We start from the raw sequence: 22,223 nt of genomic DNA, 5'->3' as shown, positions 1-22,223 counted from the left end.
CAACATAAACTCATGCGACACCAACCTGAGACAACTTCAACCTAAAAACGACAACATGCTAAAAACCAACATTAATGACAACAACAAAAAATGGCAGAAAAATACGAACGACAATAAGTTTCAGAAGAGGGACGAAACTCAGATAGCATCGTCCAATAAACGACATTAACATAAAAACTCAAAAAGGCAGAAAAACAAAGACGACACCCCCTTAAGAACGGCACCAATTCCTAGGAACGAGATCAACATGAAAACGTCAATAAACTTTAAAAAAAAAAAAAAAAAAAAAAAAAGGAATGAAAGAAACAAAGAAAACTTAACACTACACCGCCCACCCACCCACCCCCCCAAAAAAAAGAAAAGAAAAAAGAGAGAAAACAAAAATTAAACGACAATTTATGGAAAAACTACGATTATCTCATAAGCAATATTAAAAGGTAACATTCTCTTAAAAAAAAATACAAGGTAACATGAAAGTTGAAACTAAACGACTACAAATGAAAACGATGATAAACCTCATAAACGATATTGTCATAGAAATGACCAGTTTAAAAACGACAATTAACTGGAAAAGTACAACAGAAGATAACATCGCATTAAAAACGACAAAAATTCAGAAGAAGACAAGTAGACAACAAGACAAATGACATTGACACGACAATAATCCAAACTGAAAAACTTTTTTTTTAGGCCTTGTTTTTTTCTAAATTAAAATCACGAACTCAAATTATTTCACTATAATTTTTTCACTCATAAAAATTTAAATTTAATTTTTTACTACAATATTTTCTTTACAATGTTAATTGGTACATGTACACAAAATTCTACTACAATATTTTTCACTCCAAAAAATTTAAATCAAAAAAATTTATGCCAATAATACTCTCACATAAAATTTGAATCAAAACCCAAATCATAATTTAAATACACTTTCTAAAAATGCCTTATATTCTTATAAAGGACTTAAAATTGCTAAGTAGTAGTTGGAATTATAAATTAATTAACTAACGGCATCAGTTTGCTCGTGCTTTTGCTCTGGCAAACAAGACGAACGAAGAAAGTGATGTTAATTGAATAAAACCAGTTGCTCGAGCTAAAAACCGATATCACTCCCCAAATACAACTGGGGCAAGTACGTGATTTTACCACTCGCGAGGGGAAATAAAACAATATTCAACACCTACAAACCCCAACAAAAAAAAAAAAGAAAAAATTACTAAACTTACTCTTAAAAATGTATAGATTTAAATTTTTACTTCTTCATTCGTGATTAATATTTGTTTATTAATATAATATTAATTAAAAATGATATTAATTAATAATAAAAGATAAAAATCAAGTTCCCCATTCAAAATACTATTTAGAGACTTCAGGCTAATTGTTGTCTCCTTTTCCCCACTCAAACTACTATTTAGAGACTTCAGGCTTACTGTTTGAATAGGTGAGATAGTAACTACACCATATAACACAGGACATATCTTTGTTTACTTTTTTGGTAAAAACATATCTTTATTTACTTGCTTTATAGAGAACATCATATGCTTTTGCCTGTCTGCCATGAAAAAAGTTGGAAGCAGAAAGAAAGAGAACATATTCTTTCACTGGTATTGACATCTCAAAGTTTCAAATTCAAATACAACTGATGCTCTTCACCCACCAATAAACTTAATAAGAATAGGTAAACGGGAAAGAAAAATAATAATAGTAATAATAATAATAATCTACCACCCCATCCTATGAGAATGTTCTGGATCAAGAACATACAGTCACCTTGCAACTTTCTTAGTTTCTTTCCAGTGGTGTATGCAGAGCCCAGAAAGAGCTTAGAACATCCAGAGGCGCCAGCAGCACCGGTTTGTGATTCTATAGACAAGACCTTTAGTAGTATGGCGATTTCGAAACAAATAAGAAAGACAAAATTATAAATAACACCACCTTTGGGACTCTTGAAGAACCGGCAGCTAACCCCATTCGGTCGATTACAAGTACTGTTCATGTATTCTTGCTCGATTCTCTTCCCACCATAATCTAGCATGCATCTCCCCGAATCTTTCTCGGCTGCACCGGAGGCATATCAGGGGATCAACAGAGGTTAGTTTAGATCACTGGATAATAATGATCAACAGCAGCGTAAAGAAAGGCACATTGACATACTCATGAGATTGTTTCAGATGTACAACACCAAAGAAAACAAGAGAGTTGGGAAAAGCAGGTTATTCAACTTGAATAATAATGATGTCTAGTTGATGATAGTGTTGACAATTTAAGTCATAATTTGGTGTGAAGTTGAACAGCAACTATGCTTTAAAGCTACGCAAACTGAAGGCACAAAAGGGGATGATTCACAATTGGCCTGAAACCTTTAAACCTTGTTATGGATACGCAAGAGCACCGTGGGCTCCAGTACAAAGGCACATGCTACTAAGGCACATGCAAAGGTAACGTGTCCTCGAATGTGTTTTAGTCAGCAAGAAAAGATTCAAGAAATAATCTCTATAACTTTGACCTCAAGTGCCACAATTCACAAAATCAAATCATGCTTGACCTATCCCACAAAGCATAAGTAAGCGGGCCTTTTAATAATCACTAAGAAACAAAATGCGCGAAATCCATGTTAATGAAAAGACAATCAAATAGAGTTAAATTACATTCTTTATGAATGGTTGTGTTTCACCAAAGAGGTCCAACCACAAAGTCACAGGTTGTAATTAATGGGCGGTAGGGTGAAATTTATGCCCGATGTTTTCTGCAGTTAAAGTTGTTGAAAGGATTCATCTACAAGAATTAACTACCCTTACCCCTCCTTATTAGTTCAATTTTCCAAACCAACTAATTAAGACAATGCCTGGAATAGCAAAGGAGATGAATCATTCTGGTTCTATCAGTTATATATATATTGCCGACACGTGAACTAACTCAATCCGTTTCCTACTGGCAAGCTATACTTCCCTAATTGTGAATTGAAGAGTACTAATGGCAGGAAATATTACCTGAATCTGACTCGTCTGAGCTCCCGTTTGCCACCTGGCAACGCTCTGATAGTTATGTACACACCTGGCTCATCCTGTTCAACCCATTCAGTCTCGAGATCACTAGCATTGCTAATGGATAGCTCTCCTGAACGATCGGCATCCCTCGACGAACTACTCCTGATAGAAGCATCCATTGATGACGTCTCCGTCTTGGCCCCACTGATGCTTGACAGTTTAGGTGTCGAATTGATACCTCCTGAATCATAGAAGTGGCGAGACTGCATCGAGTGTTGCTCAAATGAATCTGAAGATGAGTAGCCCATTGCCATTCCCGTCGGACGATACAAATTGCGAGGTAAACGTTCTCTAGTTAATGGTGGTGTTATGGGGCTAGCTTCTGCTGATTCCATTTTTGAGCTCTGTCACAGCAGACGAAACGACATAATAACTACACAGTATAACAATCAATACATTCATATACGTGCTTGTGTCAATATGAACCTATCACTTTAGACTTGGACAAAATTTAATTCATGGAAGGTGTAGCCGAACAATCCTTTGTCTAGACTCCATATAAATTATTGAAAGTAAATGCATATTTGGCGTACTGAATTTCCATTGATATCTTCAACCAGGCTTGGGAGCTCACCTCGTCTTCAGATCTCGGTGGAGTTGGAAGAGGGAAAGCTTGGCGGTTAAACCTTTGAACATTGTACAGTTCCATGACCCTGTCATAGTTCTCTGCCCACCATCTTTGAGCTTGCCACTTGTTAAACATCTCTCGGCTAATCAGGGAAGATAAAAAAATAATTAAGAATCCCTGATGCCCACGAAATTATCGTATTAGAAGCACGAATAGAAATGTGGCAAGTGCTAACGGTTGACTTGGAAATGCAAAGCAATTCTAAAACATATTTTATGGAAAGTATATATATATATATATATATATATTACGGAAATTGTGACGTGCAATGCAACAGGCATGAAAGTCAGCAAGTGTAACTGATCACTAGTTTTCTTCCCCCTTTCTTTGATCATGACATAATTTTGTAGGACAATCAAATCAATCAATTGCCATTTAGAATTTCACCTAGCTATTACTCAAAAAGAGGACCTTAAACACTATCATTACATCATACACCAGTTGTTCATAGTAGAGTTTCTTAAATAATCCCCATGCCACTAACTTGTGCACGCTACTTTTTTGACCAAGGACATACACGATAATTAAGATTTTTTTTTCTTTTTTTTTTAATAAAAAAGGGGGCAAAACCTACCCTTCGGTGCATGGAATAAAGTGGTTATAAAAGTGGCTAAAAATTGACCTTGGGCGGTGCTATAGTCATCAAGAGTAGGTGGGGTCCAAAAGCAATCAACCTTTACAATTACACGACCAACCAACAAAGAACCAACACAAAACAAAAGAAAAAGAAAATGGAGAGAAGAAAAAATATCATTCGGATAATCTGTATCATTTTTAGGTTAAAGTCGATTCAATGTCCAATTCTGAAAGAGATGGAGAAGCAAATCTATCCTCTAACAACGCTGCATTGGTTGGAGTTAATCAACAAGTCATATAAGCCATAAAGAAAAGACCAACGACCCATTAAATACCCGTTTTGTTTTTGTCCCCTAGAGTACAAGATATAAAAGGGTCCATGACTAAGAAACTGCGTAAGCTATATATATATATATATATGTGCGTGTATATATATAGATATATGTTTTGGTGTGGCAGTATTTTCTGGAACCCCACAGGCTATTTGACAAATGACAAAAGAAGGAAGGAAAAAAGAAGTTAAGAAATGGTCATATAAAACGACAAAACCACGGAGAATCAGGCAGGCGTGGGAGGGAATTGGAGAAAGAAAGGGAGGAGCCTTCTCCGACAGAACGACAACACTCAGTGAAAAGCTTCCCGACGCAATCAAAACTGCCCCACCACCACTCCATTTGTCACTATGAGTTCTCCTTTTGGACTTTTTTTTTTCATTTTTTTTTTCTATTTTTTTTTCTTTCTTGGGTTTGCTTTTAATGAGGAGGCGTGAGAATTACTGTGTCAAGTAGGCCCCCCACCGAAATTCTTAATACGAAGTTACGGAATAAGAGGGTCTTAAGGTTGTGTTTGGCTGCTATATTAAGAGTCCGTTTAGTTCGCTGATTCGAGTTGAGATGTGATTTTATATGATAATTTTTTACTGTACTTAAAAAATTAAATGTGATTATTTTTTAAAACTTTTTACTGTAACAAAATTTAAATCAGTAAAGTGAACGAGACTTAAAATAAGTTCACACCCTTGCAGTTTTTTTCTTTCTTTTTGTCTCTTCTGACCTACCAAACTATAATAAACACAAGTAGAATTGTCCGATAAGATCATCTTTAGGAGGTGGTTTAACATGCCAAAATCCAATAGGATCATCTTTAGAGAATTTTTTTTTTTTTTTTTTTTTTTTTTGCGTACACCCCATTCCAAAAAATATGTCTAAAAAGACCCATTAACAATAAAAGATATAAAGCCACCTTCTCTAAAGATTCATGTTGGAAAAACGGAAAATGTTTTATTATAAAGCCATTAAACCAAGGATCCAAACATGACCTACCAAAGCTAAACGTGATAAATATAAAATTTATTAAATTACTAAAAAAAGCCAAACACCATAGTGACCAACTACCGAACACAGACTTAGTGACGTGTATAATTCCCTGCAAGCGCCATCATACCACAAACAAAGCGTGACCTTAAACAGAAACTCACATCCACCGTTTAATGACCTGACTACCAACATAATCACTCCCGATGAACTACCAACATAATCACCCCAGCATCGAATCACGTCCGTAGATCGCGTGGAAAAAGAGGAAGTGAGGCGTACCTGAATCGTATCCGCTTGAGATCGTTCCCGCCGCGCGGAAGCGAGACGAAGGTGATGAGGACACCGGGCTCCACCTGGGCAACCCACTCCTTGGGCTCGCTCTCCTCCACGAAGACGATCAGCGGATCGACTCGCCGGCCGCTGGCGGAGACCGGCGTTCCCTCGCCGCTCGAGCTCGAGATCCCCTTCAGCCTCATCTCCATCTCCTTTCCCCACTTGTTCGGCGTCGTCGAGCTCGAGCTCCCCGTCCGCCGGTACGACCACCGGAAACGGTCCGAGTCGGCGTCCGACTCCGTGCCGTTACTCTTGAACCGCACGCCCTGGCTCGCCGCCGCCGGTCCGGTGCATGGATTGCAGTGCCGGTACGCTCCCGACGCCTTCAACGCCATGTCCTTGAGCTACAAAAACAAAAATAAAGAATAAAAAATTAAGTTAAAAATATTAAGATAGAGAGAATTGGTAGGGAGTTAGGAGTGAGAAAGAACCTGAGAAGTGAGCGATTTGATCGCGGCTTGTTGCTTATTGTTGGGCATGTTGGAGGAGTCCGATTCCTCAGGTTGACTCAGCGAGTCGTCGCCGAGCTTCTTAGGGCGAGCTATGCATGTCAACATCTTCGGTTCCGCTCGCTCTTCTGAGCCGAAAACACAGAGAGACTCACATTAATCGAATTGGAATAATTCCGGATTGCTAACAATAACAGCTGCCTTACCTGCAACAGCGGAATGGATTTCTTTCTCTGGCGAATGCGGGGGAATCGGAATCCGGAGGTGGAAACAAACAAGGGAATGCTTACGAACTTGGCCGTACGGACCCTCCCTCCGGAATGGAGTTCAAAAAGCGCGCAGAACGAGGCAGTTTGCTTAAACCAACTTAAATTTCTCAGTCAGAGATTCGCTGAAATTAATAAATTAAGCATCGATGTAAAGGAAATCGGAATTACTTATATAAAAACGTTGTTTATATGTAAAAAGAAAAACAAAAAACCAAAAAAAAAGGGGAAAGAAATGAAGGAACCATGTCTGTCGGCGGAAAATGGAAATGGTTGTTGGTGGTGGTGCGGCAGAAGAGAGGAGGAGAGGGAGGTTTTTTAGTGGAGGGAGAGAGTGTCTTTTCTCTGCCTGTCTCTTAATTCTTTTTTCGCTTAGCTAATTGGCTATAATGGGAATTGGGAATGCTCTTTTCTTTTTTACTTTTTTTTTTTTGGGTTTGATTTTGTTTTCTTTGCGAGTTGCCACAGTGGGATTCGCTTTCCTTGTTTGTTTCACCCACTACCGGATGTTTACCGGGATAATTTGACACCAGGTTAGATCGGCAATTGGGCGTTTTTTTTTTTTTTTTAATTAAAAAAATTACATAATTTGTATGGTTTTTTATTGTCCGAACGTTTTGGGCCCATTTGTTTTCATTTTTATTTTCGTTTTTCACATTTTTTAAGAAAAAAAATAAAAATGAGAAATAAAAATGTATTTGGGAAGAATCTGTACCAAAATCAAAAATAAAAACGTTTTTGAATTTTTTCTCCTGTTTATTTCCGTTTTCATTTCCATTTTTCATGTTTTTCAATACTAAACAATGAAAACGGAAACATAAAATGCGTTTGGTTTAAAAAATTTTTAAAAATAAAAACAAAAAATGTTTGTCTTTTTTGAAAAATTGAAAACGGTATAATATCGTTTTCATTTTCTCATTTTCTGCATTTTCAGTTTTTAGCCATTGGAGCTTGACTTCTACGAAGGAGTCTCGACTGCCCGCCACCGTCTTCTCCGACTGCCCCCCTCTTCCAACTGCCCCCCCACTCTTCCTCTGTAGTTCTCATGTAAAAATTCATGTTTATTTAATATATTATTAATTTAAATATTATTACATGTTTTTAAAAATTAAACCACCAAACACAATTTTAGTTTTTTTTAAACTAAAAATAATCTCAAAATAAAACTATCAAACGCAATTTTAGAAATGATTTTAAAATGAAAGTAAAAACGTTTTCGTTTTCATTTTCATACAAAAAACAAAAATATTTTGAAACCAATTTTAAACGCACCCTTTATTTTTTCTTTTATTATTATTATTTTTTTTGTTAATCAAGAAAAGGATATGGGGACACGAGCCATCTCCTTCAACTATTAAGGTGTTTTCTTTTTTATTAATTGAACGTCAATTATTTATTTCTAATGGAGTGGTATATTATTTATAATTTTTTATCTTCTCTTTTTTTACTAACCAAAAAAGGGCCGATGAGATACCTCCTAGGCAGGTTGGGCCGCATAAGAGAATTACGACGGGCTGTTTTATTGTTTATATCCATGGCTTGATATTTGTATTATATTATAGGATGATTTTAAATAAAATAAAAAAAACATTGCATGAGAATATTATGTCAATTTACAATATTACCTTAATAGTCATATTAAGAGAGCGATGATTGCTAGTATCATGATCGGACACTAACGATCATCGACCGGCTACAATCAGAAGTCAAATTTTTCGTCACGACTGCCTACCACCAAGTATCACGAAAGGATACCAGCGATATTCTGGGCACTGCTTATATCTGAGTATGGTGCTATTAAAAGCAATTTTAAGTATTTTAAATAAAAGGTGGAATTCTTTTTTGTAAGAAGTTTTTTCAATCCTTGGTGTGGCATTAGTGGAGTCATCTTTATAGAGCGAGAGGATAAGCTATGAGTTAGAGAATATTAAATTAATTTTGGTATTTGATTGGTTTAGTTGATGTACTCATTCTTTTAATTCAATCGCTGTGAAATTGTTCTTTTTGAAATAATTTTAAAATCAAAATTTTACTTCAACAGGTTCCAAAACTTTACAGTTATGACAAAAAAATATATATTTATAGCAATATGTATTAGAACACCAAATAGTATCAAATAAAGATAGTAATATGTATTGAAACACTAAATAGGTGTAGAAAAGTCCGATTACCGTACGCCTCCACACGCAGTGTTGTGCTAAATTTTAGCATCAACAATGCTCATATGGGATAACTATCTTTAATTGCTTCCTTCTAAACACTTTTTTATTTTTTTTTTAATTTTAAAGAGACATCCCTTTTATTTTCTTCCCCAAATAAAAAGTCATCTATCAAATTGTGGTTACGAAGTGATACCAAAAACTGGAAATCAGCTTGGTCAAATTTGCAACGGGTTATCCATTTCATATTCAAAAACTTATCCGATGAGATCCATTAAACTAAAGTTAACTGACGTAACTCACCGGAAACTATATATTATCATGCATGCTAATAAAACGAATGACCCTATTTTTTCCCCTAAGGCCGTATGATGTTTGAGAAATGTGTGATTTTATGCAAATTAAAGGACTTCTATATTGGGAAATGCCACACTTGTGCTGAAAGTCATTATTCACTGTATTGGTCTTTGCTCATATCTAGAGACTATGGCCCGTTTAGTTCGCTGATTTGAGTTTTTAATTCGAGTTGAGATGTGACTTTATGTGAGCTTTTTACTGTAATAAAAAAAGTTAGATGTGACTGTTTCTGAGAGATTTTTACTGTAATAAAACTCAAATCGATAAAATAAACGAATACAACTCTTATATATCCTCTTTTGCTAAAGAGGCAAGAGACGTGCATGAAAACTTTTGACTAGGAGTCAAGAGACGCATGGATTTTCTTTAGTAGCATCTATGGACACTATGCACTTTCAAACTTATAACTACTAATCACTAATTAAACCGAGATAAAATTTTCTGTTAATTTGCATAAATAAATCAAATATAGTCTATAAATCAAGCGTATAGAAGATCTAGCTCCTATATATATACATATATATATATATATTGTTAGTTTTTAACTCACTTTCACAATATACACATTCTCCGTATGCACAAACGAGAGAGCAGTGGCAAAAATAAGTGAATGTTACAATTATGGTGGTGTTGATGATGAGATCGAATATATTTGCACCATTTTTTGTTCAAGCATTTGAGCCTCCCTTTCCGTATGTTCCTTTGTCGCCTAAAACGTATGGGAGCTTTGATTTTTGCCAAAAGAGTGAAAAGTCAAATCAGATTGCGAGGTTGTTTAAGGAAATGATTATGAAAAAATGGGAGACTGTGTTTATACCGGCCGCTTGGACTGCTACGCTAAACCATGGAATTTTTAATCTTCATGTTGTATTGCTATGAATTATTTATAATCTCCTTTTCTTGATGAATACAAATGAACAAACTTTTATTAAGATTCGATGTCCAAACTCACTATTGCTATAATTGTAGAGATTTTATGATTTTTTTGGTTGTTTTTTGACAGATGTGGAAAAGATAAAAGGGCTTCTCTGAAAGTTTGCTATATAAAGGTTATGGGGAGGCTTATTGGTAATATTATTGGTTGAGCTTATCTTTGAAGGAAAAAAACCCTTCTTCTTTCAGCAAAACGAGGGACTTTTACTTTGTTTTGTAAGGCGAGAAATAGACCTTTTCCTTTTGGAGGGAGGAAGAAGAGACGTTTTCAATTTAGGAAAAAGAAAAGACAAAAAAAGGGACATGTATGAGATACTTGTAGTAGATGATCGTGATAAGTAGGGCCCGTTTAGTTCGTTGATTTAAATTTTTAATTTGAGTTGAGATGTGCTTTTATGTGAGAGTTTTTTATTATAGTAAAAAAGTTAGATATGATTGTTTCTGAGAGCTTTTTACTGTAATAAAATTTGAATTCTAAATTCAAATTGGTGAAATGAACGGGACATTAATATACAACATTTCATTCTACCTTTTCATTTTCATTTTTTTTGGCTAGTAATCAATTTTACGTTTTGATCATGCATGGTGTCGAGTATGTAACACGAACGAACTGTTCATTTGGATATTCCAGAATTAGAGGGTGTTTATTGTGTAATAGGTCATAGATGAGTACGCATGCTGTTAACAAAAGTTGGTGGTATTTGTCAGCTAATTCTGCTCTTTATTTTGATTTGTGATTTACTTTAAATAGTGGCCTAAAAAATTAAGTAAGGAGGGGTGGATATACAATTTCAGATTTTAAGGAGGGGTAATTACAAATTTTAATAAAAAACAAAAAATAGAAAAAAAAAAAAAATATATATATATATATATATATATATATATGGTAGGACTACCGCCTATTCTCGAGAAAGTGTGACTTCACTCATGCTAGTACATAATCTATGAATTCCGGGAGGTTTATACAATTACGTCATGACCTAATTACCGTCACAATTTGTGAACAATATAATAATAAAAAAAAGTACACAGTTTGTCATTAATTTATACAGACTTATTATTTATATCATTTTAAATAATTAAGTGTTATTATGACTTTTTATTTTTTCTTTATTAATTGAATGATAATTATTTATTTTGAGTTGAGTGGTATAAATAAAATTTTTTTATTATCTTGAGTGGTATTTCTTGCTTTTTTCCATATATGATTAGATTGTTTAATTCTTAATGTGCAATAATCCAAATAATTTCTGAAGTCAAATCCAAAACTGAAAGTGTATATTTATTAAAAAAAAAAAAAAAGCTGAAAGTGTATATTATACTCGAAGCTGGGCGCAGGCAGTGAAAGAAGCTGCCAATGCACAGCAGAGCCCAAGCCCAGAGGCAGTCAATATCTATATATTCCCATTTCTCCGTTCATTTTCCACTTGCAATTGAGGAAAATTGGTCATGGTTGTCTGAGTAATCTGGCTGCGTACCAGCGATCACTAGCCGCTGTGAGAGTAATCCGGTGGGTGACCATATATTAAAATGCTGGCAAAGATCAACAACTCTAGAAAGAAGAAAAGAGAAAGACAATAGTAGTCTTCCGAGTAGCTTAAGAATACGTGTATTTCAACAAGGGTATTCCACTGAGTACTGAGTAGTGTCTGGCCTAACGGTCATGAGTGTAAGTCCCCCACCCCAAAGTTAAAAGACAAAAGGTATTAAAACCTAATTTATTTCACCGATTTGAGTTTAGAATTCGAGTTTTGTTACAGTAAAAAACTCTAAAAAACAGTCACATCTAACTTTGTTGCTACAGTAAAAAGCTCTCACATAAAGTCACATCTTAACTCGAATCAACGAACTAAACGACCAACCAAATTTACTCGTTCTAGATGTAATCACAAGAAAAAAGATGATGAGATTTAAAATGGTTAGACACTGAGATTTAAATAAGGGAAATTTATTTCTTCACAACATAGATCAAGCCACAAATTTAAAACGCAACAACAAAAACAACTCAAATAACTCGACGTCGGAATTACATGCATGAGAATCAGAGATTGACGTCGGAGTTGTATGGAAGGAGGGGATATGTCTGACATTGGAGTTGCATGTTGATAAGCGTTCTTTGGATTATGGAGAGGCGGCATCTTTGCTTAATTGCTTTAGGCGCTTCAGCTGGTTGTGTCTCAAGGTTTTATCAAGATTGTGTTTGAAGTTGATGCCAAGTCAATGGTGGACTCGTTTACTGGTAATGGTTTAGCCATTTGGGAAATTCAAAATTTTTGAGTCAAAGTGTTGCGATTTGAATGAGGAGGACCGACAATGTTGCGCTGACAAGTTGACGCTTTAGGCGCTCTCCGCACCTTTTGTTATTCCTAATGTCTAATCTTTCTATGTTTCAAAGTCGTTTTTATCCTATTTTTGTAAGCCGCTAAAGCTTTGATTGTTTTCTTTGTCCGTCAATAAATCCTTTTCAACAAATAAAAGTTAAAAAGTAGTCTGTGAATTTGAAGTTATGGAGCATAAAAATGCTTGGGACACAACTAGTATTGAGTACTACAAAAGGTAAGAAATGGACTCTATTTGTGAGACCTATATTATAAGACCAACTCTATAAAAGCGTGCGGTATTGAAAAATAAAGATTATCCCAATATATTTTTTATAACTCAAAGCGGCGCAAAAACCCTCCTCAAAGCAATTATAAGGGTGCAACTTTGATATATTTATCATTGAGACATCACAAACTGATTAGTAAAAGAAAATTTCTTAACAATGTTAACAACGTGTGAATCATTTGGCATGCACGTGTGATTAAAAAATATTAAGAATTAATAATGTCTCAACAATGAAACTATCAAAGTTGTAACTTATTATAAATTCAAGAGCAATTTTATGTTATTTTGAATTACGACAAATAAAGTGAGAATCTTTTTATTCGTGAATCGAATTTAAACTTAACCTTTTAACATAAAAGTTATTAAATTCAACATAAAAAGTTTTTGTAGTCACTGATGAATAGATTAACATAACAGAAGTAGAAATACTCCTATAAATAGCTGGTTTTCTAAAACCAACTTCGCAAGACACAAAAGCCGAGAGCTATGGAAAAAGTTGGTGTTGCTAAACTTGTAGTAGTATCTTGATCATGGGATTAAATATACTTGCACCATTTTTCGTTCAAGCATTTAAATCCTCCCTTTCCTTTTTCCCCTCCTGCACTTCCCCATAATTGGCTTGATTATCAAAAGTCTTCAATCCCTGGTTTTGTCAAAAAAACAAACTGATTAAACAGATAAAATTACAATTTTGTACACAGAAATCTGTTTCTGGCTGCTACAAACACCGATTTGACGATGAAGCATTTAACGAGTGTGTTTTACGTCCGCGCCAAGGCTTGCTATACTAAAACCCTGAATTTTTTGTATGTTTTGCTCTATTGCTATGAATTTTTCTATCCCTAGCTTGTTTGTTAATCTAAAAACGACACTCTATTAATCAAGAGAAATGTTAAAAAGTTGTCGTGAGCATTGTGAGTGTGCAGTGTTAGCCGTTCGTTTATGTGAACTCACTGTGGGGTCCACGTTTATTTTTGGCTCGGATCATGCACGGAGCTATTTATTTATTTTTTATTTTTTAAAATTTTATATATAGGTGGTATTATATTACAGCCCCCATCAAAGATATTTCCTTCTTCAAAAATTTTCAATACACATAAAAAACTGTAAACTCAATATTCAATGTCAAAGAGGGGTTCGTTTATTTGCACTACTCAAGTTATGATTTGAGTTGTGTATGTGAGAAAAAAATACTGTAATAAAAAAATTAAATTTAAATTTATGTGAGATAAATTAGTGTAGTAATATGACTTAGTAATGAAATAAACAAGGGACATTTTCAAGGCATGAAAATCTTTTAAGGACAATTATAGTTCATGAATAGGTATTTTTTATTAAATTTTGTTTTAAATATTAACCCCCACCGAAAAAAAACTTACAGGTTTATCACCGGTTCAGATTGTCTCACTCTCCAATAATCAAGAGACGTGTTAACTTGTGAGTGAAATATGAGCCGTTTGTTTATAAATTATGTGAGCCTCACTTTGAGATCCACATGAATGAATGGTCCAAATTGTCTAACAAGCGCATTTCAATATCGGAATGCAAATTATTTCAAAGTGAATAGTTCTTATATATATATTGTTGTTGTTTTTTTTTTACAGTTATTCTTATATATATATATATATATATATATTGTTGTTGCATTTGACAGAAGTGGAGAGGATTAAAGGGCCTTTGGGAGTTTGCCACGATAGTGGTGGGAATGCTTATCGGTGATGCATTGTTTAGTTATTATAATGGGAGCAGTTTGCTAGGTAGGTAGTTGTGGAATTGCTTGTTAGTAGTTTCATCAGCACAACTACCCGATGGAGGAAGATGTATTAGTTATTTATATATAGATTTTGTATTAATCAGATGGTTTGAAAGCATACATAAAAAAAATTTGGTTTTTTTTTCCCTCTATGACAGGATTCCGTTAGTCTAAGTTTTTTATTTTTGTCAAAATCACATTAAAATAAAAAATTATACAAAAAAAACTCTTTTTAATATATATTAATTACTTAAAACATAGATATATCGGTAGTTTTTTTTTTAATTCTGCCCCGAAATAAAAATGAATTATGAACCATATTGTTGACTCTCCTTTTTTTATGTCAGGGTTCATTTTAACAGAAATTTATAACTGTCGGTCTCGTTCATTTCGTAAATTTGAGTTTTCAATTCGAGCTGAGATGTCACATTTTCTGATAGCTTTTCACTATAGTAAAAAAAGTTAGATGTGATATTTTCTAAAAATTTTTTATTGTAAAAACTTAAAATTAAAAATTTAAATCGGTAAAATAAACGAGTTGTTAATAATCTGAAATCCATATTTAAAATTTCCACTTCTTTCTGCTTCAACCATCAATGTCTTTTTTTTTTTTGTTTTTACCTGTTTTTGGTAATAATGAATCAATGTCTTATTCTGAAGAAAGTCTCACTCTTACGCATGTATTATTGAGATACGACCCCAAAAGATTTTTCTAATGAGAAACCAACAAAAAAGATAAAGTCGATGTCTGTTTTTCTTTGGCTTGATGCCTTTCTCCCACTGAAAAAAAAAAAAAAATATATATATATATATATATATATCATGTGAAGCTTTTTGATTGCATAAGCAAAGATAAGGTCCCTTTTGTGAATAATATAAAGAAGAAAAATGAGGGGTTTTTTTATATATAAAAAAGGGTCATCTTTTTTTTTTTCTTTTTTTTTTTGGTTGTTGGACTTCATAGATGCAATGCAATGGCCATTGCAGCTTTTAGTTGCCATTGGAGAAAATAAAGCTCGAAACCCCACTAAAAAGAGCCCCAAAACAAGAGAAAAAGGAAAAAACGACAATTCTGGATCACCGCTCATTTATTTTTTAATTGTGTAAATGTTAGCCTTTTTTTAATTAATATAAATAAATAAAGCTCCTAAAAATAGACAGAAACGACACCGTCAATCCCAATGTCAAAAAACGACCGCCGAAGACTCACCACAGCCGTCCGATCAGCGCCACAACCCCACGGCACCAGCAGAAAGAATCTCTTTCCGCAGACGCCACGTGTAATTTTTGAAACACGTCTGGGACCCACACCAGATCTGAAACTTCCAGTTCTCTCTCTCTCTCTCTCTTCAGCCTCCAGAAATGACCAACGACGCAAACGGCCAGAGCCCCCTCGACGTCGCCCAATTGGGAGCTTCCACGTCATTCCCCTCCGGTGACGCTCCCTCTCTCCGGTTACTCTAAATAAACAAAAAACAAAACAAAATTAAATTAATTTAAAATAAAATAAAATAAAAAGCCAGGCTGCCTTTGAGAGCTAGCTATATTATTTTCAGTTTCAGATCATCATTTCCACGATACGATGTCGTTTCTAAGGCAGAGGAAGGGCAAATTTCCCAATCCAGAGCACCAGAACGGCGATGGCGACGACGACGAGACGACGAAGAAGGAGAGAGAAAGTAGAGAGAGAAAGCAGAGAGAACAAGAAGAAGAAACGAGGAGGAGAATCAGGAAGCGGTGGTCGTGCGTGGACGGTTGTTGCTGGTTCATCGGCTGCATATGCTCGACGTGGTGGTTCCTGCTCTTCCTCTACAACGCAATGCCCGCCTCGTTCCCTCAGTACGTGACGGAGGCGATCACCGGTCCCTTGCCGGACCCGCCGGGAGTGAAGCTGAGAAAGGAGGGGCTAGTCGCCAAGCACCCGGTCGTCTTCGTTCCCGGAATTGTCACCGGCGGCCTCGAGCTCTGGGAGGGCCACCAGTGCGCCGATGGACTGTTCAGAAAGAGGCTTTGGGGCGGTACGTTTGGGGAATTGTACAAGAGGTAACAAATTCCTGAAAGTTGTCTTTTTCTGGTTTTTGTTTTTGTGGATTTGTTGTTTGGATTGTGTTCTTGTGATTGTTGAGTGATTGTGATGTTTTGGGAGGAATTGGAAAGGTGTTTAGTGAAAAGTTTTTGAGTTTTTTTTATGAATGTGAGGTAAGGAAACTTTAGTGCAATTGGTAAAGTGGAAAGCTTTTCAAAGATTTCTAGATTGCCATGTTCTTAAGTTTCTTAGGAGATGTTTTTTTGTTGGCATTTAAGTCAGGAAGACGTCGTATAGATTTATATAGACGTCTATATGTATTAACCAGCATCCTTGGCTTTGAAAGTTTGCTACTTTCTCATACCTTGTCGGACGCAACACGCATGTCTACGTCTATAGACTATGACCATAGAGATGAAGTACTATAGGATCTAATAACTCGTGACTCTGTGAAGTCATTAATTCTACGTGGTTCTTTTAAAGGGTTTTGAAAGATTATTTGTGCTATCTAAAAGGTCCAATGGTAGTCGTTTTATGTAGTTAAATTGTGTAAAATAATTAATGGGCATGTGCTCATTTCTTGGTCTAAATGCTTTAGTTGGATCATTATGGAAATATGTTTATCACCAAATTTTAAAATTTGTTCTTTTTAAGAAAGAAATGAATACATTTTCGGAGAAAGGAATCTAAACAAACACAACATTCTGCACAACTTGTCACATTCGATATATGTTGTTCTCCTTGTTGTAAGTTGTCTGGTTGTTTCAATCTTGCCAAAATTTTCTGTATTCTTACTGTTTTGGAGTGTTATCTTGCATTCAGTTTTTTAACTAGGATTAGTGGATTGACTCTCTAAGGGTGTTCCTCCCATGTTTTTATTTAATGCAGACCATTATGCTGGGTTGAGCATATGTCCCTGGATAATGAAACTGGAATGGACCGTTCAGGTATAAGGGTCAGACCTGTATCTGGCCTTGTTGCAGCTGATTACTTTGCACCCGGTTATTTTGTTTGGGCAGTTTTAATTGCTAATTTGGCTCGCATTGGATATGAAGAGAAAACCATGTATATGGCTGCATATGATTGGAGATTATCATTTCAAAACACTGAGGTATTGTTAAGTTAATAATTGGTTTGCCATGGGGTTCTCTTAACAACTTATCATCTGTTGAAGGAAGGTCACGTGAAAGGATGTAGTATATCTACAGTTTTTTATGCTTCCTTGAAGTATACACATTTCAGCCTCTAAAAGGTGATACTCTGTTTTACTTGATCAGGTTAGGGACCAAACTTTGAGCAGGATAAAAAGCAATATAGAACTAATGGTAGCTACAAATGATGGAAAAAAAGTGGTGGTGATTCCGCATTCAATGGGTGTGCTGTACTTCCTGCATTTCATGAAGTGGGTTGAGGCACCGGCACCAATGGGGGGTGGGGGTGGATCAGATTGGTGTGCTAAGCATATTAAAGCTGTTATGAACATTGGTGGACCCTTCTTAGGTGTTCCGAAAGCAGTCTCAGGACTTTTCTCTATTGAAGGAAAGGATATTGCCGTCGCCAGGTTTTGCTCTTAAATAAGATATTTTCAGTGTTTTTTGGCTGTTTGTATCTTTGCTTTGGTTTAAGTAGTGCCCTTCAGATCAGAAGTCTTTAGTCTTATACACAATTTTGTCTCTTTTGGGTGGATTTGGTTGGTATAAAACATTAAGATAGTAAAGGTAATCTTTTACCTATTATTACCAACATAGTCAAAATGATCTCTCGGGCTGTTTAAGGATGATCTTATGTCTTTCACAAGTTTGTTTATTTATTTGTCTAAAAATTTTTAGCTTGCAGAAATATATGTGTATATACACGCGTGCGTGTGTACATGTATATTAATACATTTTCCCATTTTGATGTTTGATGAACTGTGTATTCTTATACAGGGCCTTTGCACCCGGTGTCTTGGATAAGGATGTGTTTGGTCTTCAGACTTTACAACATATGATGCGGATGACACGTACATGGGATTCCACCATGTCAATGATGCCAAAAGGAGGTGATACCATCTGGGGTGGCCTTGACTGGTCACCTGATAATTGTAGTACCAAGAAGAAGAACAACGGCACCTCTGCTTCGGGCCAAAAGGGGACAAGGAATAATGGGTCTGCTAAGGGAGTAAATTATGGGAAGATGGTATCATTTGGGAAAGATGTAGCCGCACTACATTCTTCCGAGATTGAAAGAATCGATTTTAGGGTACTTTTCTGCCTTTCAAAAAAATTCCATAACATGTCATCTTCAAATAATTATCATTTAGAAGTTGGATTTGATATGGATACTTGAATGCTTGATTGGTAGGGTGCTGTTAAGGGTAATAGTCTTGCAAACACAAGCAACTGCGATGTGTGGACGGAGTACCATGAAATGGGTGTTGGAGGCGTCAAAGCTGTTGCAGATTACAAAGCTTACACGGCTGGAGAGATCTTGGATCTGCTTCAATTCGTTGCCCCAAAGTTGATGGCGCGTGGAGGAGCTCATTTTTCATATGGAATTGCTGACAATTTAGACGACCCGAAATATCAACACTATAAATACTGGTCAAACCCTTTGGAAACAAAGTGAGATTTTAGTTTCTTGCTTACAGTTCTTTCTAGAGAGTTGTGCATGCTTTACTTGAATGCAATTGGCAAATGCTAAAGCTTTTCACTGGCCAAGTTTTTAATGCCTTGCTTTTTAGTCAGAATGAATTCAGCTACTACAAAAGCCTCATTAATATGGTGCAGAGTCTTGAATTTGGAAGTTCAATTTATGCTAAATAAATAATAACCAAACTCTATTGCTTATTCTCTACTTGGTAAACTTACTGTAGTCAAGGGTTTAATTGTGTGTATTAGTCTTAAGGGTTCCTATCATATTTTTTAACTGGAAACGTAGAATAAGTTGAAAATGCTATTGATAAGCATTCTTTCATTTGTGTCAGTTGTTATCTGCCCAGAAACGAATATTAAGTTAATAAGCTGGTGATTGTGGAAGCTTATCGTTTGAGCAAATTTCTCTTCATAACTGCTTAAGCCTGTTGAACCATCTTTTGTAGATTACCAAATGCTCCGGACATGGAGATCTATTCTATGTATGGAGTTGGCATCCCCACTGAAAGAGCATATGTATACAAGCTAACAACTCCTGCCACAGAATGCTACATTCCCTTTCAAATAGATACCTCGGCAGAGGGAGGAAGCGAGGATACTTGTTTAAAAGGTGGAGTTATCTTGGCTGATGGGGATGAAACTGTTCCCGTCCTGAGTTCAGGTTTCATGTGTGCAAAAGCTTGGCGTGGAAAAACTCGATTCAATCCTTCGGGCATCCGTACTTACGTAAGGGAGTACGATCATGCTCCACCAGCTACTCTCTTAGAAGGTCGGGGCACACAGAGTGGCGCTCATGTTGATATTATGGGGAACTTTGCTCTTATTGAGGATGTCATAAGAGTAGCAGCCGGTGCTACTGGGGAGGAGCTGGGTGGCGATCAAGTATACTCTGATATATTTGAATGGTCCGAGAGGATTGATTTACAATTCTGATTTGTACATGGTAAGTTTTCTCCAAAATTATTGCCTTGATTTCTTGACCTGTGCCCTGTAAATATTGTCATTCTTCCATGTTTGAACTGTTTTTCATGGTTTAAAACTATTTTTGCTATTGTTTCAGTCATGGATGAAATTATACTTACAGCAATCGGAGGTTCAATATCAAGATACGCGTGATGAATTATTATTCACTGCCTGATATAAATGGTTGTTGTGGTGATTAGAGCTGAGGGGCTCGCATTTGCTCAAGCATACAAGCCTAAGAAATGAGAAGAGGTTGCAGAAACAAGTTGATCAAAACTAATGTTTGTCACCCACATTGCAATGCAGTCTTCATTTGGTTTGGGAAGCACTAAAGTCCTGAAATTTTGTTTGTCTGCCCCCCAACAGCCCAACCTTTTTACATTTCATAGCTATTCGGAATTCTTATATTCAATTAATTCATTTTCATTACTAATTACATGTTTCCTCCCTCTTTTCTTTGTTTGCTTTTGCTCAGATGTACTCTCTCCTTTTGCCTTTTAGTCTTTAACTTGCTGTATGCCCGCGCAATGCGCGGGCAGTAATTTTGTATCGCATAAAGAGTTGATAAAATACAGCTATAATTTATTTTACATAAATTAATATGAAAATATCTACCCTGATTACATGTTTACATTTATAATTTACAATATAAAATATGATTATGGACACATGGAATGAATAACGTAAGAATAATATATGAATTAAATCTATAAACAAAAAATAGATAAACAAAAGAATTTACATCTGTATTTTCATATCTTCAACTCAATGCTTCATCTATCAACAGAGGGATAGAAGATTTCTTATGATAGCATCTGATTATATCAATTTCATAAAAGACAAGCAAAAAACAGATTAATGTTAACAGTAAATAAGTAATAAAGAAGGCTCAATAGAAAAATGTTGATGAGTTGTGAATGTGGTAATATACCGATTAACGGCAACTGCATAAGGGTATAAAAATTAGTCAGACATTATATTTGCCACAGATTATAATATAGTCATGATAGAGAATAGGTAGCCGTACTAAAGTATAAATCTGTCTAAAAACTACCAGGTGAACTAAAAAAGAAGGGGAAAACAACAACATCAAAGGGATAATGTAGCTGGCAGAAGATTTACTGCACAGTAGGCAACATATTTTCCCTGCGTAAAGAATATACAATGGTCCTGTATTTTACTTAGATAAAGCAATAAAGGCAGGATCAATGTAGCAAATAACTGATCTGTGCTTAGGCCTCATTTGAATAAAAGGTGCTGGAAAAATGGAAGCTAATGACATAGGAAAGAGTGAAATATAAAATATAAAAATACATAGGGGCAGCATTGAAGAAAGCTTTTGTAAATAAAGGGAAAAGAGACAGGAGAAAAAATGGCGTGGGAAGAGAAGGGAAAAAAAGAGAGAGAAGAGAATTAAAATGAAAGATTTAAGGGGAGTGGAAAAAAAAAAAAAAAACAACATATATCATGTAGGGGAATAGACCTTGGCTTAAATTGTTAGAACAAAAATAACAAACGTCCCAAGAATAAAGAGTTGTATATCATAAAAAATAATGAACACCAAAACAATTGAGGTGATGTTGTTGGTGTATTGGAAATCAAATTTGTAAAATCATAAGAGAAATAATATGGAAGAACTTAGTAAACGGAAATAGATAAAATTTAAATGAAATGGAAATAGACATTTGAAATGTTGCACCCATAAAATTTTTAGGAGGTGAAAAAAAAAACAGGGACAAAAAAAAAGGAGAAACATTTAAATTGTTTTAGTCAAAAGAAAAGAGAAAATCAAAATTCAAATAAGGTAGATTTATTCACAACAATTTTTGGACAGATTAGATGAAGTTGAACAGGTCAAAATTGATCATGATCATCATTGCCACCTACTATAGAAGAAGAAGAGGAGGAGGGAAAAAGGAAAAAAAACATTTAAATCCTTTTGGTAAATCTTGAGTAAGGGGGATTTGTTGACAACAATTTTTGGACTGATTACATAGAAGTCAAGAGACCAAATTTGATTATAACCATCATTGTCATATGCAAAGCCAAGTAAGGATTAAATATGCAAAGCAAAAATGGGTACACATATATACATATGTGATTATGAAATAAATAAATAGAAAATAGAAATAAGACAAAGAAAATGGGCAATCATAAGAACAAAAAGAAAATTTTTT

At 35.2% G+C, this 22,223-nt stretch overlaps 2 protein-coding genes across 4 annotated transcripts; one reads left to right on the top strand and one right to left on the bottom strand.

Annotated features, from left to right (window-relative positions):
• Positions 1–1,554: 1,554 nt before the first annotated feature.
• LOC21409969 (protein Brevis radix-like 4) lies at positions 1,555–7,066 on the bottom strand. Of its 3 annotated transcripts, XM_024161398.1 has the most exons (8): positions 6,861–7,066; positions 6,556–6,740; positions 6,332–6,477; positions 5,847–6,244; positions 3,622–3,757; positions 2,991–3,391; positions 1,936–2,058; positions 1,555–1,863 (listed from the first exon to the last, which is right to left on the bottom strand). In XM_024161398.1, the coding sequence occupies exons 3-7, from the start codon at positions 6,455–6,457 to the stop codon at positions 1,980–1,982; spliced, it is 1,140 nt and encodes a 379-aa protein (XP_024017166.1). In that variant the 5' UTR covers positions 6,458–6,477; positions 6,556–6,740; positions 6,861–7,066; the 3' UTR covers positions 1,555–1,863; positions 1,936–1,979. The 3 variants fall into 3 exon arrangements, with proteins under 3 accessions (XP_024017166.1, XP_024017164.1, XP_024017165.1); XM_024161396.1 differs by having other exon boundaries at positions 1,555–2,058; XM_024161397.1 differs by having other exon boundaries at positions 1,555–2,058; positions 6,332–6,474.
• An 8,684-nt stretch (positions 7,067–15,750) lies between these two features.
• LOC21409968 (phospholipid:diacylglycerol acyltransferase 1) lies at positions 15,751–20,482 on the top strand. Its single transcript, XM_010091812.2, has 7 exons — positions 15,751–16,467; positions 17,339–17,561; positions 17,728–18,011; positions 18,379–18,691; positions 18,794–19,053; positions 19,530–20,026; positions 20,144–20,482. The coding sequence occupies exons 1-6, from the start codon at positions 16,007–16,009 to the stop codon at positions 20,014–20,016; spliced, it is 2,028 nt and encodes a 675-aa protein (XP_010090114.1). The 5' UTR covers positions 15,751–16,006; the 3' UTR covers positions 20,017–20,026; positions 20,144–20,482.
• The last annotated feature ends 1,741 nt before the right edge of the window (positions 20,483–22,223 follow it).

Source organism: Morus notabilis, unplaced genomic scaffold, assembly GCF_000414095.1.
Source record: "Morus notabilis unplaced genomic scaffold, ASM41409v2 Scaffold329, whole genome shotgun sequence".
Lineage (NCBI taxonomy): Eukaryota > Viridiplantae > Streptophyta > Magnoliopsida > Rosales > Moraceae > Morus > Morus notabilis.
Note: the sequence above shows the minus strand (reverse complement) of the source record. Positions and strands in the feature narration are given on the sequence as shown.

Bases quoted from the DNA above. Each gene is read 5' to 3' on its own strand.
- LOC21409969 (XM_024161396.1), bottom strand. From the start codon at position 6,457: ATGTTGACATGCATAGCTCGCCCTAAGAAGCTCGGCGACGACTCGCTG. The intron at 3,758-5,846 runs GTACGCCTCACT...TTCCCTGATTAG, and splicing joins CTCAAGCGGATACGATTCAG to CCGAGAGATGTTTAACAAGT. The intron at 2,059-2,990 runs GTAATATTTCCT...CCTCCGGTGCAG, and splicing joins CTCAGACGAGTCAGATTCAG to CCGAGAAAGATTCGGGGAGA.
- LOC21409968 (XM_010091812.2), top strand. From the start codon at position 16,007: ATGTCGTTTCTAAGGCAGAGGAAGGGCAAATTTCCCAATCCAGAGCAC. The intron at 17,562-17,727 runs GTATTGTTAAGT...TTACTTGATCAG, and splicing joins TATCATTTCAAAACACTGAG to GTTAGGGACCAAACTTTGAG. The intron at 18,012-18,378 runs GTTTTGCTCTTA...ATTCTTATACAG, and splicing joins AAGGATATTGCCGTCGCCAG to GGCCTTTGCACCCGGTGTCT.